Genomic DNA, 17,119 nt, shown 5'->3' with positions numbered 1-17,119 from the left:
CCAGGCCAAAACTCAGTTATAGCCCCCAGATGGTTGTAGAGCATCTGGGAGTTTCGGTGGGAGTTCGCTTGGCAATGCCGTATTCAGCCTGCAGCCATTGTCGGCTGGGTGTGTTTTACAGTAACAGCACCTCTACGGATCACACACACAGCCTGGGAAAAGGGATCCCCCAGAAGAGAAATCTGAGGTAGTCAGGAATAGTGCAGTGGCCATATTCATTCATTGTATTCGTTCTACCCTTGTCTATCTCTCTCTCACTTTCTCTCCATGTTTCTCTCTTTCATTTGTGCACTCTTGCCATTTAATCTCCTTTGTTTTTTCTCCGTTTCTGTCTGTTTCTTCTTTTTCCCTCTCTATTTCACCTTTTCTCTCCTCTCACTTTTCCTTTCTCTTCTTCTCTCTATCCCTCCCCCGCGTTTACTTTGTCTGTCTCTCATTCACTGTCTCTCCCTCTCACTTTCTACCTTTTCCCTGTTAATGGGCTGATACCCCTCCCCTCAATGTGCTGGTGCAGGATACGCTGGGCGGGCGATTTGACGCAACCCAGGCCTTCGTCGGCGAGATAGCTCAGTTCAACATGTGGGACCATATCCTGACACCCACCGAGATCCTGGGCCTGGCCAACTGCACCTTCCACCTGCAAGGCAACGTGATCCAGTGGGACGACGAACTAGTGGAGGTCCTTGGGGGCGCCACCAAGTGGAGCTTCGAGATATGTGAGGAGAGGATGAAGGCATGAGAAGCCCCCCCACCCCCACCCATAGAAAGGAGCTTGACAGCAACTTCCCCTGCCTCCACGCCACCTAAGGAACGAGGCGTCAGGGATCCCCTTTTTCCCAGATAGAAACATCTTGAGTTCTGAATCCACTCGGGGAGGGAGGTGAGAGGGGCAAGAAAACCATCTGAACTCAAAGAAATTTGACGCTGTTTGTTTTATTGTGCCAGTTAAGGCCTATTTGAGGGGTAACAAGTGAGTGGCAAGGTTCTCCACCAACCATCCATACAATGGCACCACCAGGGGGCCACTCTGGTGTGGGGATGGGGGAGCCACAGGTACACTGGGAACTACCGAGCCAACATTTCTCCTCTCCTCACATCCTGTTGCTAGCATCGCCAGTCTGGCGTGGGTACTGGGTGGAACTGCAAAGGCCGTAGAGCCTAGCTTGGGGGGCACTGGTCCTGGGAAAACCATTGGCTGATTGGGAATACCCAAGCTAATATTTCTCTAGTCACTCCATGTTCCACTGGGAGTGTCACAGTGATAAACCCTCCTCCAAATATTAGCTCCATGGTCCTGCCAGCTGGGATTCCCCTTGGATTCCCCCCGTCTCCTATAGCTACCAACACCTGAGTTCCACAGAGGACTTAACAGGTTTTGTTCATTTCCTCTTGCCACAAGTGGGCCAAACTCATCCTGGGTAGAACTTAATGCTTTAAGGCTGAGTTTCCCACAGCTGCCTAGGGGCATTTGGATGCTCAAATCCAGTGGTTCTCAAACTTTTGTACTGGTGACCCCTTTCATACAGCAAGCATCTGAGTGCAACCCCCCCTTATAAATTAAAAACACTTTTTTATATATTTAACACCATTATAAATTCTGGAGGCAAAGCAGGGTTTAGGGTGGAGGCTGACAGCTCGCAGCCCCCGCCCCCCGTAATAACCTCACGACCCCCTGAAGGGTCCCGACCCCCAGTTTGAGAACCCCTGCTCAAATCCCATTTAGTTTGAGCTTCGACATCCTGTAGACAGATTTGAGAAACTCAGACTTAATATTCACTACATGAAAAAGTCTTGTAGCCTCTGAACAATGGGGGACAAGAACAAGCCCCTGATTGATTCTCAAAAGCTGTCCCATTTCTGTTTCCTTTCTTAAAATAGGATTGTTCATTCCCTCCACTCCTCCCACGTTCCCTTTAAATCACCTGAAAGGGAGACTGTCAATGCAAAACTCACAGGGCCAGATTCATTCCACTGTCCCAGGCCCTGGTGGAGAGCTCACAGTGGGAGGAAGTCAGCCTAAAACAGGGGGGAGGGTGATGCAAGGAACTCCTTGCCTGGGATCAATCCAGTCTCAGAAGTCAATGATGCTGTATAGGGGAAGGGTGAAAGCAAGACTGGGTAACAGCTGGTGCAGCCTCAGTGTGTAGGAGCTGCGGGCAGACTGTGTGGACCCCTGCACCCACACCCCGCCATGGAGCACGCAGTGGGGGCACTAATTGCCTTCTCCTGGAGGTGCGCTCTCCCCTCAGCCTGGAACAATTTGCAACTGCCGGCGGAAGCAAGGGGTAAATCTGTCCCACAAACTTAAAACAAAAGCCCTGACTGTGTTAAGCCTGCTAGCCCCTCCTAGTACTGAAGCCTACAGAGTTAGAACTTGCGAAGGGCTTGCATACTCCAGAAAGTTTTGCTGGTTTAACTGTACTGGTATAGTTAAAGCAGCAAACAAAACAAACTAACCCCGACTGTAGTGTGGATGCAGTTATACTGGTATCAAAATACTTATACTGGTTTGGCTTATTCTGGTTCAGGAAGCAGAATAAGTTATGCTTATATAAGGCACTTTATACTGGTACAAATATAACTATTTTAGTTAAAAGAAATCACACACATCCCCATGCAACATTGATATCCTGTAAAACTTTTAAATGTAGACCAGGCCTTTGACTGGGATTTCCAAAGGAGCCTAAGGGAGCCAGACACTCAGCTCTCCTTGAAATTCAATGGGATTTGGGCACATAACTCCTTTAGGCTCTTCTGCAAATCCCAGCCTGATTGCCTTATCCTTATTGATGCAATTTGTTTGCTTTTTGCATGTCACTGAGCTGGGACCACAAAACAAACCTAGTCAGTTTCACTTTCTGCTTTAGTTAGTTTCACTTCCTAATTCCCACACCCTAGCCTGATGCTGTTGTGTTTGGATTTTCAATAGGCCAATTCTCCTTGAAAAGCATTGTTTTTTCCCCCAATGCCCTGACATTTGTCATAGTAGATTTTGTTAGGCCATGCTTTTACCACACTTAAATGCAGGGCCTAAAGCTACTTGAAAGCATTGCCTTCACCCTATTTCTGTCCCTACCCATCAACCCCCTCCAATCCCAGATAATCAAATATGTCTTACATCCTCTCGGAAAGCAGGTAGTTACAACCAATTGGATGGGTGGCAAAGCTAATGCCAACTTTACTGATACTTTTTTTATGTATAGCTATATTTATATAATATGACCCAAACTCTCATCAGCAAACCCTTTTTATTCCAAAGAATACAGTAAATGCAAACACATACACACATTTATACTATATAGGGAGTGGTGATAGCAACATGAAAGATGCATTTATCAGGCACTGTTGGGTTTCCCCCCTGCACTCTGTCCAATAAGCCATCTCCATTAGAAATACTTCTAACATTCCATACCTCTGAAGTGATTTAAACAGCTGCCTTTAAAAAACAGCCAACCTGCCAAGAAATGTTTCCTAAGTCTCCCTGCTCTAGAATGTTCCCCTCACCAAAATTACAAAGCTGGAGGCTCAGGATGCCCACCCATGGACAAGGGCCAATATCTTGGGACACACCAAAGTTAAAATCAGATGCTTTTACCACTGACAAGGAGTGTTTGTTTCCAGCTCTAATAGATCAGGAGGTAGCTTGGCCTCAAAATCATGATGTGACGGTGGATTAGAAAGGCCTTTTAGAGGTTTTAAAAAAGCACAAGTTGACCTTTCCCTCTGGGCGGTAAAAAAGGAGATAGAAACAGCATAGGAGCTTTCTCTGCATTGGGGTAGAGGGACAGGGGAGCTGGGAGGCTGCACCGTTTGCTCAAAGCAGGGAGAGGAAGGGGAGTGCTCCCTCTGCTTTTAGCAGGGGGGATGGAACTGTGCTCTGTCCTTTACTTTCACCCCGCCTTTGAGACGTGTACAGTTAGACTCCTGGTATGCAGGGAAGAGGGACACAAAGTAGTTCCAATAATGTTGTTAAAACCTCTCCACCATTTCTTAAAGCATTTTTCTGTGGCCTAAACAGACTCTCTGATGAGGTGGGGTGATCTGAGTGTTCTGTTGGTACTGAATTAGGATGACCTGAATAACTCGCTCAGAGCCATGCCACCCAGGAATAATATGGTCATCCCATGCTGCTCCAGCCTTTCTACCACACCAGCATGCATTCTCTTTCTGTGCTATATATTTCATCTACTGTGTGTATGGAGAGATTGAGCCAGATTAAACTGGTTTATGTTAAAGCAGCTCCATTGTAGTCAACTGAGTTTCATTTGCACCAGGTCCAAATCTGATTGGCTGTAGCATAGAAACTGGTGTGTTCTCTCTGAGCCAATCAGAATGCAGTTTTTCAAAGCTGGGATTGCCACTAGGTGGTGTGTTCCTTTGCTCAGCCTTCTTTCCCCATGCAGGGATTTGGGGTGGGCATGTCTCACTTGCAGCCAGGACTGGAAAGCATGCAGACAAAAAACAAACAATGATCACAAATCTTTCCCCCTAAAACAAGTTCAGGGCCTGATTCTTCTCTCTCTGGCACCAGCCTGATGTAACTCCACTGACTTGACTGAAGTTGCTTTAGATTGTCACTGGTATAGTGAGAGATGAATCAGACCCTTTGGGGTGTGAAGGCTTCTTCTTGTATTTTATCTGACCCTGAACACTTAGATGCTGAGTCAGTAACCAGCTGTTCCCCTCTCTGCTGCTGGAAAGGCCTCAGTTACAGCCCTCGGTGGGAAAAAGCGAAGCAAGCCATTACACCCTGGTCTCAGGGTTGCAACTGGAGTCTCTTCTGAAATCGAGCCAATATGGTTCCTCTTTCCATTTGGCCGACAACCTGCATTTCCCCTCTTCACTGACTCCCCTTGGCAGGCTGGGGGCAGAGGGTATTTTCCTTGGTGGGAGTGCTCATGGTTGGCTGTTGCACCAGCTTTGCTAGACTCTGTGCTGACCTCTGGTGGAGGATCTTCGAGACAGAGAAGGGTCTGCATATCAAGTTCAAAGGCAGTTGGAACTAGGGCAAGGGCTAGCAAGGCTGTATTAGCGAGGGCACTGCTTTCCCGTGCTGCTCACCAAGCAGGGGCGGCTCCAGGCCCCAGCACGCCAAGCGTGTGCTTTGGGCGTTATGCCGCGGGGGGGTGCTCTGCCGGTCGCTGAGAGGGCAGCAGGCAGGGTGCCTTCGGCAGCATGCCTGCGGAAGGTCCACTGGGACTGGCGAGTGGCAGAGCGCCCCCCGCGGCATGACTCCGTGCTTGGGGCGGCGAAATGTCTAGAGCCGCTCCTGCCACCAAGTGGGTGCCACCTCTGTAGTGAGCAAACCAAAGGAAAGGGGGAAGAGGTGCTCCCTTGGGCATGTTTCCCAGATCATGGTCAACAGCTTGTGGGGAGACAACATTAGAGAGCAAGAAGGAGAGTAGGTGGAATCCAAGATGAATTCCCTGGGGCCACAGTACAGTAATGAAGGGAAAACAATAGCCCAAGGGATAGATAGTCCAGTCCTGAGTAGTTATACCTGCTCCATAGCCCCTTTACCTGCTAATCACATGTGGAGGTAGCCTGCCTGTGCTTCTTAGGTGCTCAGCATACCACAGCAGGTGTGGGTGGAAAGGGGAGTTGGTGATGGACTTTCACCAGAGCACAGGGAAAGAGCCAGCAGCCTTAGAGGGGAAGAGGCTTGGGGGTGGGGATGGGATGGAAAGGTGCTGAACTTGAAGCTGCGGGCGGGAGAGTTCATTTTCCTTTGGAGTGCCTGATCATTCAGTGTTTCCAAAGTGCATGAAGCCACTGATGTCTGCATACACAATTGTGTGTGGCGGGGGGAAGTGGTATTTTGGGGTTTTGTGATTGCTCGTGTCGTGTTTTTCTTCCCCCTCCTCAAAACCTTCCACTTTCCTTGTCTGGTGGTTGAACCTGCTGGATCTCTTCCCTGTTCTCTCTCAACTATACAGCATGGGGAAGTAGGGGTGCAGGGGAGACAGACAAATGCATTGTTGTTTCCTGGATTATTCTAGTATCTGTTCTTACTGGATCCCCTGCCTCTCCTCTAGCTGCCCTATGCTCACACTAAGATGCAGCTAGCCCCTGCTGGAGGGAGGGATGTATTGGGGGGGAGGGGCTCAGACACAATCATGTTCAAATTGTAAAACACCGTGACCTTAGTGCACCATGACTGAGGGGGAAAAAACCAAGCCGTTCGCTCTCTCTCGCTCTCTTTTGTACATCCGTGGCATGAGATTCCACGTGCGCGCGTGTGTATATGTATCATATATATTTTTCTTTTGTAAAGCTGATTGTGAACAATAAATGTGATGTTTATGTTTCATTCCTTCTGGGGGCTTAAGAATCATCCACTGACTTGCCAACTTGGGGCAAAGGTGATGGAGCCGCCAAGACACCTAGACCATGGCTAGTGAGTGCTGCGTTCCTGGTATGAGAGAGAGTTCCTGGAAGCTAAACTTAGATTATTGGGATGAAGGCTTAAATCTAGGGCTTTTATGGTTGCTTTCTCTGTAATGCTTCCAGTTCCTCACAAAGGGCAAGCTAGACAGAAGGACCATCCGGGCGGCTCAGCACATGGATGAGAAAACATAAAGAAGCAGGAGCTAATGTACATTGTTTGTAGTATGTATCTATTATTTGTATTGGGGTAGCACCTAGGAGCCCTAGGCCTGGACCAGGACCTGTTGTGCTAGATACTGTACAAACACAGCACAAAGAGAGGATCCCTGCCCAAAGAGCTCACAGTCTAAATGCAAGACACCAAGGCACTTTTGAGAAAGGAGAGAGCTGCTATAGAAGTAACGGGCCCCACCTTAACTAAAGTGGAACCAGGCTGCTGGTGCAGCAAAGTGCAAAGATTTATTTAGCCTACAAGCAGAGAGAAAGCTGACAGTTGTCAAGGCACATTCAGGTTGGAGCACGGTGTCTGATGGGGATGTCAGGCCTACAAAGTTGACTCTCTATTTGATAATAGGACAGAAATTTCAGCTGCCACGGAGGAAGGGCAGAGCTGGATCAAGGAGGGACTTTCTAGAAAAGTAACAGGGGTGTCAGATAAAGAGGCTAATTAAAATAGGTGCCCTGTCATAAATAACAGCTATAACTATTCATAGACCAATGTGGGAAGCATAAAGACAAACAGACGTGAACTAGAATGCCTGGCCATGGGACAGGCGCTTGTTATAACAGACATTTCTGAAACACACAAAATCAAATGGGATACTGTCGTGCTTTGGTATGAACTATACAGGAAGAACCAACTAGGGGCCCAAGTGGAAGATTAGAAAATTCTATAGACTCTAAAGAGAACCCTTCTGCACAGAGAGGGCTATCCGATGAAAGCAGTAGGAATACAAATGCTAGAACACAAATCTGTGACGAGGGTGGTGCTACCAGCCTCTCGATCAGAAAATAGCATTGAGTACGTGTGTATGTGTTGTGCTCATGTGCGCCCATGCTGAGGGAGATAAGCTGAGCAAGAAATCTAATACAACAGTGATAACGGGTGTTTTTAGCTACCCACACATAAACTGGTCATACTGGGACATGGTTTACAGGGGAAACTTCTTAGAACAGCTAGTTCGAAAGCAAATGTTGGCTGGGCCTACGCAAAACTTTTTTCCTTAATATTTCTCACCATTGCTGTCACTGACACAGCTCCTCCAGGGGTAGCTATAGTGAGGGTGCTAGCAGAGACGAGGCACTGGCATCTGCTAGAGTTTTACCCATAGTATCATCCAAACCTGCTCTGAGCAGGGCTAGATGAGATGGTGGTTCAAATACTGGCAGCCAGTCTGCACAAGTTCTCCCACTGCTGCTTCTGCTAGTGGAGCTGTGTCTGGTGCTAACTCGGGTGGGAAATTTTAAGGTTATGTCTGTGGCAGCCACAGCCAAGAAGAGGCTATTCTGAGCTTATGCCCTGAGTCAGCGAAGCACTTAAGCCCAGATGCTCAAAGGGATTTAGGCACCTAATTCCCATTGAAATCAATGGGCGCTAGGTGCCTAAATGCCTTTGAGGATCTGGCCTGTAAGCATGTGCTTAGGTGCTTTGCTGAATTGGAGTCTTACTCCTCAGCAATCCACAGGAGCTGGTTCAAGACATAGCCATAATGGAGCCACTAAGAAATAGGGATCTCCAACATCTTCTGAGGAGACATCATCCAAAAGTGACCACTGTGGTCCTAAACGTTAGAAAAAGGGATTTAAAGAAATAAAGAGGAAAACAGTCAAAAAGACACTAAAGTCAAAATCCAGGATACTACAATCCTTAGACTCATCCTGGAGGCTTCTGGGGTGATATCCTGGCTCCACTGAAGTCAATGGCAAGCTGCTCATCAAAGTTACAGAAGGCATGCATGCCCTTGTGCTGGGATATCTGCCCCACACAAGCCCTGAGCAGGTTAATGTGGGCAAGGAGAGGTCAATTAACCTTAGATGCTGCAACTGGAGGGGAACCAGAGACTGACTGGGCCTAATGGCTGAAGAAGCCCAGCTGGGGGAGGAGCTGGGCTAGCAGGATAAGCCTGGAAGTGAGCGCAGGAAGAGGCTGCAAGGAGGAGAACTGCAGTCACTCCCTGGTGGGGAAAAGGTGTTAATCAGGGACAAGAAGGAGATCCATCAGGAGAGTAAGACCCAGAGTCCTGCCCTGGACTGGAAAGTCTGGCAAGGGGCTGAGAAGGGCGGAGTAGCCATGGAGAACAAAGACATCTCTGGTGATAAACCAAGGATAGGCTAGGAGATAGAGAAGTGGGGTAGGGAGATGCCCAGCAAACAGCAATAGGGTTTGAGTCTGCTAGTCATAGGGTCTCTGGGTTGGAACCGGAATAGCAGGCAGCCCCAGGTTCCCCTACCAGCCACTGGCAAAGGGATCTAGGGCCAGGAGATGTGAACTGGAAGACTGGCTGAGGCAGCATCTGGAGCACCCCAAGTCATGGAGAGGGGCCACAGCATAAGCAATTGACAAATGGGGGCACCAGACAGGGAGAGAGCTAATTCCTAGACCCAGTCACAAGGAGTTGCCCCTGTAATGAGTGGACCCCTTCACAGCTCCTAGACAAAAAAAGGATGGTGGAAAGCAAGGAGCAAAGCAGTCTGGTTAACTGGCAAGGTTGTAGGGGTTATTGGAGCCAAATAGTTATCCCTTCAGACCTGGAAATCCAACCTAAGGGACAACCATAGAAAGGAACACAGACTGCCACAAATAAAATGTGAGGTGGAAATTAGAAGGGTTAGAACCAGATGGAACAGCAAAATAGCCAAAGACATAGAAATCAATAAGAAATTCCTTAAGAATATTAGGAACAAGAAACCTGCAAAAGATCAGGAGCATCTGTTGTATTACCAGAGAGTAAGGAAAGCAATTAAGGAGGATAAGACAGAGCAGCCTTGATTTCTTTGCCATCATCCTTCACTGCATACAGTGCTGGAGAGAGATTTCACCCAGACCTTCTTTATTCAGGTAACCAAGATGAGATGCAATCAGACTGAGGTGTCAAAAAAGGACATGCTGGAGCAAACTGATCCACCAAAAAAGAGCAAGTCACTAACACCCAATGATATTTCATCAAGGAATTCTGAAGGAATGGAGGAGTGAAGTTGAGCTGCTAACAAAAATATGTCATCTCATTAAAATCAACTTTTGTACAAGAGGACTGGGGGTTTGCACATGTACTTCTCTTGAAAAAGGTGCTATGAGTGATCCTGGGAAAATTACACTCACATCGCTACCAGGTAGAGTTTTAATATAACTTAGATGAGCATGCTATGCTAGGGACAAACCAGCACAGATTGTGTAAAGGAAAGCCGCATGGCTCTAATTTTTTAGAATTCTTTAGGGATGTCAACAAAATGGTGAATAAAGACAACCTGGTTGATATAATTTATCTAGCTATTCAAAAAGCCTTTGTCAAAGTCCTCTATATGCAGCTAATGAGGGAAATAAATAGTCATGGCATGAGAGATAAAATACTACAATGGATTAGAAACTGGTTGAGAGACAGAAAATAAACAGTAGGGACAAATGGTCAATTTTCAACATGGCAAAATGTTAATATGAGGTGCCCCAAAGTGCTGTGCTAGAATCAGTGTTGTTAGTTTATTTATGAGTGATCAAGAAAGGAGATGAAGGGTGAAGTGGCAAAATGTGCAGATGATACAACATTTTGCTGGTTATTGAAAACAGAAATTCCAGAGGGACCAAAAAAGTTAGTTGATTGGGCAGCATGGTGACAGATAACAAGTGCGAGTTAACACATACTGGAAGGCATAACTCGAGCTACTTATACACATTGCTGTGTTCTAAATTAAATGTGGCCTATATAGAGAGAGAGAGAGAGAGAGAGAGAGAGAGAGAGAGAGAGAGAATGCTCAGAGAGCTGGCGGAAAGACTTGTATATGAAGAGAGTTGAAAAGATTGGTGCTGTTTAACTTAGAGAAGAGGTGATTAAAAGAGGACATGACAGAGAAAGAGAGAACAAGGAATGGTGTCGAGAAGATAAAGTGAACTCTCTTTTTTACCCTCTCTCAGCAAGAGTCATTCAATGAACATGAGAGGCAACACCATTAAAAGTGATCAAAAGAAATATTTTTGTACACTGGCACATAGCTAACTCATCACCACAAATATCACTGAAGCCAAGAGCTTAGAAGGATTAGATCAAACAAAGAATTAGACTTGATCACAGTCCATATGGGGACCTACAGGAGGAACAAAAATTTGATAATGGGCTCTCCAGTCTAGCACACAAGGTACAACAAAAGCCAATGGCTGGAAGTTGAAGCTAGACGATTTCAGACTAACATGTTTAAGTGAGGGAAATGAACCACTGGGACAATTTACGGAAGGTCATGGTGGATTCTCTGTCATCGGCAATTTTTCAATCAAGACTGGATGTTTTTCTAAAAGATCTGCTCTAGTTCAAAGAGGATTTAATTTTGGGAAGTTCTGTGGCCCTGTGTTATACAGGAGGACAAATTAGATGATGACAATCATCCTTGTTGACTTTATAAGCTCTGATAAAGAGACTACATCAGATGTGGGCAAACTACGACTCGCAGGACCGTCCTGCCCGGCCCCTAAGCTCCTGGCTGGGGAGGGTAGACCGTGGCCCCTCCCCTGCTGTCCCCCCACTGCCTCAGCTCACCGCGCCACCAGTGCTCTAGGCGGTGGAGCTGCGAGCTCCTGCCAAGCAGTGTGGTGGCATGCCTGGCTCTGGCCGGTAAGGGGGCGGGAGCAGGGGGATTGGATAAGGGGCAGGAGGTCCCAGGGGGCCTGTCAGGGGGCGGGAGTATGGATAGGGGTTGGGGCAATCTGGGGATAAGGAGCGGGGTGGTGATGGATGGGGTGGAGGTTTGAGGGGGCGGTCAGGGGATGGGGAATGGGGGGTTGGATAGGCATGGGAATCCCAGGGGGGCTGTCGGGAGTCGGGGGTGTAGATAGGGATTGAGGCAGTCAGGGGACAGGAAGCAGGGGGGGGTTGGATGGGGTGAAGGTTTGGGGAAGGAGGTCAGGGGACAGGGAATAGGGGGGTTGGCTAGGCATGGGAGTCCCAGAGGGCCTGTTGGGGTTGGGGGTGTGGATAGGGGTTGGGACAGTCAGGGGACAGGGAGCAGGGGGGCTTGAATAAGGGGTGGAGTTCCAGGGGGGCAGTTAGGGGCAGTTAGAGAACAAGAAGCAGGGGGGGGTTGGATGAGTCAGGGGTTCTGAGGGGGCAGTCAGATAGGGGGTGGGGACCAGGGTGTTTGGGGAGGCACAGCCTTCCCTACCCAGCCCTCCATATAGTTTCACAACCCCGATGTGGCCCTTGGGACAAAAAGTTTGCCCAATGCTGCTCTACATTTACAAATACAAGGGCTATAAACCCTCATGCTGCAGGGCATAAGCCAACCACTAACTGGCAGGGGGGTAGAAGAAACATCTCCTATTTATTATTCGTATTGCAGCAGCCCATAGAGGCCCCCAGCTGTGCCTAGGAGCCCATTGTGCTAGGCTCTGCACATGCATGTAGTAGGCTGCCCGTGCCCTGAAGAACTGATGGGCTGGCTATTCATTATAGACTTTCTTGGACTTTCCTGGGGAGCACCTGCTACTTACCGCTACTGTTGACAGGATACAGGACTAGATAACCAGTCATCTGATATGAATTGAGGTTCCAGTAGCCTCTCTGCTCTGGTGTGATGTCAGTTTTATCTCTGTGGCGCTTGTTAGAGGCAGAGCAGGAGCACTCAGCACCGGGAGCAGACAACTTTCCACTTGGGAGCAGAGTAGGGCAAGCCTTACGCTGTGTTCCCAGGCCTTCTGTGAGACAAGATCCCACCAGCCAATTTATCTAGGCAGGGAGCTCCCAGTGTCCTGCTCTGGAGGACTCACACAGTACTTCCCTATCCACCCACTTCAGAGCTGCCTCTGCTCCAAGTGAAACTCAACTATGGCATTCTTGTCAGCTAGCCAAAGAATTCCTGCTGCCCCAAGTGAACTGAGATCACAGCTCCTGCTATGAACTGGCTGGAGAGATCTTGCTGCCCTATGCATGACTGAATCACATCACCTCCTGCCAAGCAGAGAGCGCGTGGCGTGGGAAACACTAGATCACGGTGCCCTATCCTGACTGGCTCGAGAGCTCCCACTGCTCCATGCAAAATGTGTTTCTAGCACAGAGAGTACACCTCTAAGAGCTGAGGCACCCTAAGTGAGAAGAGAGCCAGCCAGGGTTTCCATTGCCCCCAGTTAACACAGTTAGAGAAGCTCTTGTGGAGTTTATAGAGTCAAAGATTATAAGCTCAGAAGGGACCTCTGCAATCATCTAATCTGGCCTCCTGCACAGCACAGGCTATAGTAGAGGCCAAGTTCAGGAAGAGGAGAGAACTTTAGGATTTCCCTCCACACTGGAGCAGAAACACCCACAGAAATCTATCCTTTGCTTACGGCCATTAATCAGGAGGATATCATGAACGTTTAAAGAAAACTCCCATTAGCTGGAGGATCCAGAACTCATCCTCTGTGGGCTTAATAATTTAGGAGCTGACAAGTAGGCAGTGCCAAAAGGCAGTGACTATTTTTCAACAGGGGCCTTTTTTTAAAAAATCGACATTTACTGCAATTAATGGTTAAATTTCCCATTCAAGAAAAAAAATGCCACAAACACCATGGTACAGTCACTTCCCATGCTGCAGAATATTTTTTTTCTTTATTGAACATCACTATACAGCCAAAACAAGGAGGTAAAAGACTTTGGTCTGAACGAAGACTGGTTGGAACGAAGCAGCTGAGCTAGGCCCTGAGCTCCAGAAAGACCCCAACTTCCCCCCCAAAAAAATAACATTTCAGAAAAGGAGTCTCCCTCCATATGTGGCCACTCCACCCACTCCACTAGGAAACATACACATTTGAGTAGACATGTTCTCAAAGAAGCACCTACATTTTGTGGCTGTCAATGACTAACCCTTGCAAGTAGGTCTCAGGAACGGATACCCTGAAAAGCATTCTCTCTGGCCACTTTCTTTGAATGTCCGAAGAAGCCTAGTCCCATCTGTCATATCCTGAACCTTCATACAGTGGGATCTAGTCACTTAGCAGCATCAAAGATTGAGAAAAAAAAAAGAAAAAATCCTCTCTAACTTGCTGCTTAATGACAGGGGTGGGTGAACTACACAGGGATTAGAGCATTTAAAAAACAACAATTTGACTCTAGAGTTTGTTGCATCTCTGGAGAGTTTACAGCAGCTGCCTAGAAACAAAATCGCAATAGAAAGATCTTCTTCCTCCCAGAGATCCTGCTCCTAATTATCTATCCATTGCAAAAGAGATGATCTCCAGCTTTTATCCATCTCTGGAAGGCCTGGGTGCTGCTACTGCCTCATTCCAAGAGAACAGTGACTTTAAAAAAGGGGAAGAGATGAGTAAAACATCAAGTGGCGAAAGCAACTGAAGTGATTGTAAACGAGTGAAGGACTAGAGGCAGCATTAAGTTTCTATCCTTTATGGTGGCAGAAAATGTTTCCTAATGTGAATCAAATGAGCCCAATGCAGTTTCATCTTCCCGAGTCTGCAGACAGACAGCTCCAGTGCCTCTGCTGCTTTGTCAGGAAAGAGGAAAATGATATTAACAAAGCTTTGATCAGTTTCATTGCTGCTATTTAGAAACCTGTGGCCAGCAGTTAAATTGTCAAGAATCAGGGCACTCTACTATTGCTTGGGAAAGGCATAAGCAGCAGCCTAGATGAGCACTGAAGTTATTCAGAGGGGAAGAAGACCCATGTGGCGGCTAGGGATAGGGGCATCTGACTACACCTTTCCACTTATCTCTGTGGGGAGAGAGCTGCTAGACAGGGGTGGGGGAACCTTCAAATGCATGCTAGTCAAAAGCTGATATGAAAGATGGAGCCTGCAAGCAGAGTGCAAGGACAGCATCCCAATAGAAAGGCCTGTACCCTGCCTAGCAGTTGGACCTGGGGAGCTAAATTTCTCCCCAGGGTGTTGCTGTTGGAGCTTGCTGGTGGGGACACCATTCATGTATTGACTTTAGGCTAATCTAGCCCAAAGGCCCCATTAAATTGTTCAACCTCTAGTTTAGAAGGGAGTCAGTGCTTGGCTAACTGGACAGTAGAGATGATCAAGATGGGGAGGAGAGAGAGCTCAGTGGTTTGAGGATTAGCTTACTAAACCCAAAGTTGTGAGTTCAATCCTCAAGTGGGCCATTTGGGGATTGGTCCTGCTTTGAGCAGGGGGCTGGACTAGATGATCTCTTGAGGTCCCTTCCAACCCTAATATTCCATGATTTTCTGAAGGAATAGTTTTCCATCTGAAAATGCTGATTCCACATAATCGAAACATTTCACAGAAACATATTGATTTTGTCCAAATTTTCAATGGGAAAGCATTAAACCTGTTTGATTATATTATATTTTAGTAAAAATGAAATGTTTCAACTTTATTGAAATGAAACATTTTCATAAGGTGGCAACAAAATATTTTCAGACTATTTCATTTTGCAAAAAAAATGCTGAGCTTTCAACTATTCATCCCAATTCAGGACTAAATGAAATTTCAAAATCTCAGAATTTCCAACAGGACAGAAATTCTGGGTTATTTTTTTTTTTACCAGACCTACTCTATAGTGAGAGATGCATCACTTTGGTGACGCAGAGGATTTCATAGCCAACTACAGGTATAGAAAACCCTCAAAGCAAGCAAAAATTAAATTTATAGAAGTCTTTCCTGGGGTGAGGGGGAAGTGCTTAGTGTCACCATCTTCTTATTGAAACATAACACCCTTCCCCTGCCCCTCCTCACACCCTAGGTTCATGCAGGCATTTTTCTCCTCCCCTCCCAAGGCATCAACATGAAAGACTTAAGCTTCTCCCAAATGAGTTTACAATGAGAAACTCAAAAGCTTGTGATTTTCCAGACCCTTCCTAGCCTCACTCTCTGCTATTTAAAAGTGTGTGTGGGGATGGGGGGGGGGGAGGGGAATTAATATAAAAAATGTTTTTAAACCCAAAATACATTAGCTCCAAAGTTTAAGGGGTTTCAGATAATGGTAGAGCTCAAGGTCTATTGTCTTTGCAGTCTGTCTGATCAGAATGCACAGTTGAGGGTCTTTAGGTTTTGATGACTGATTAGAAAAGTCTCCTTCTCAAGCCAAAAGCCTGAGGTTAGGTAGCAATGGCCCATCCCCTACAGGGTCATCTCTCTCCCAGCCACAACTGTCTTTAATCATGCTAAGGAAGTGGCATAGCCATGGGTGAAAGTGGGTTAAAGCTAAACAGGAACAAAGGAGCACTCTTATTCCAGACTAAGGGTGTGTCTACACTACGAGATTATTCCGATTTTACAGAAACTGTTTTTTTAAAACTGATTCTATAAAGTCGAGTGCATGCAGCCACACTAAGCACATTAATTTGGTGGTGTTTGTTCATGTACTGAGGCTAGCGTCGATTTCCAGAGCGTTGCACTGTGGGTAGCTGTGCCATAGCTATCCCATAGTTCCCGCAGTCTCCCCCGCCCATTGGAATTCTGGGTTGAGATCCCAGTGCCTGATGGGGAAAAAAAAAAGTCGTGGCTGGTTCTGGGTACAGTCTCACCCCCTCCCTCTGTGAAAGCAGCAGAAGACAACTGTTTCACGCCTTTTTTCCTGGGTGAACTGTGCAGACACCATACCATGGCAAGCATGGACCCTGCTCAGATCAAGACAGCAATCATGGACGTTGTAAACACCTCACGCATTCTTGTGCCGTCTATGCTGAAGCAAGACCTGAAAAAACAGGTGAGGAGGAGGAGGCTACGGCAGAGCGGTGACGAGAGTGATGAGGACATGGACACAGAATTCTCTCAAACCATGGGCCCCGGCACATTGGAGATCATGCTGGTAATGGGGCAGGTTCTAACCATTTAACACCAATTTTGGGCCCGGGAAACAAGCACAGATTGGAGGGACAGCACAGTGTTGCAGGTGTAGGATGATTCCCAGTGGCTGCGAAACTTTCGCATGCTAAGGGCACTTTCATGGAACTTTGTGACTTGTTTTACCCTGCCCTGAAACACCAGAATACCAAGATGAGAGCAGCCCTCACAGTTGAAAAGCCAGGGGCAATAGCCCTCTGGAAGTTTGCAATGCCAGACAGCTACCAGTCAGTCGGGAATCAATTTGGAGTGGGCAAATCTACTGTGGGGACTGCTATGATGCAAGTAGCCAAAGCAATCACTAAGCTGCTGCTACGACAGGTTGTGACTCTGGGAAATGTGCAGGTCATAGTGGATGGCTTTGCTGCACTGGGATTCCCTAACTGTGGGGGGGGGCGATAGATGGAACCCATATCCCTATCTTGGCACGAGAGTACCAGGGCACCCAGTACATAAACCGCAAGGGGTACTTTTCCATGGTGCTGCAAGCACTGGTGGATCACAAGGGACATTTCACCAACACCCACATGGGATGGCCGGGAACTTTCATGATGCTTGTGTCTTCAGGAACACGACTCTGTTTAAATGGCTGCAGCAAGGGAATTACTTCCCAGACCAGAAAATAACAGTTGGGGATGTTGAAATGCCTGTAGTTATCCTGGGGGACTCAGCCTACCCCTTGATGCCATGGCTCATGAAGCCATACACAGGCAGCCTGGACATTAGGCAGGA

General features: G+C 47.3%; 1 protein-coding gene across 1 annotated transcript in view; it reads left to right on the top strand.

Moving 5' to 3' along the window:
* Nucleotides 1-1,556, top strand: part of NPTXR (neuronal pentraxin receptor) — a 36,671-nt gene extending 35,115 nt beyond the window's left edge. The window contains exon 6 of the mRNA XM_030549321.1: nucleotides 515-1,556. Within this exon, the coding sequence (XP_030405181.1) occupies nucleotides 515-739 (225 nt within the window). The 3' untranslated portion in view covers nucleotides 740-1,556. The remainder of the gene's footprint in view (nucleotides 1-514) is intronic.
* Nucleotides 1,557-17,119: the final 15,563 nt, after the last annotated feature.

Source organism: Gopherus evgoodei, chromosome 1 (assembly GCF_007399415.2).
Source record: "Gopherus evgoodei ecotype Sinaloan lineage chromosome 1, rGopEvg1_v1.p, whole genome shotgun sequence".
In the NCBI taxonomy this organism is placed as follows: domain Eukaryota; kingdom Metazoa; phylum Chordata; order Testudines; family Testudinidae; genus Gopherus; species Gopherus evgoodei.
The sequence above is the reverse complement of the archived record's forward strand: the minus strand, read 5'-3'. Positions and strand labels throughout refer to the sequence as shown.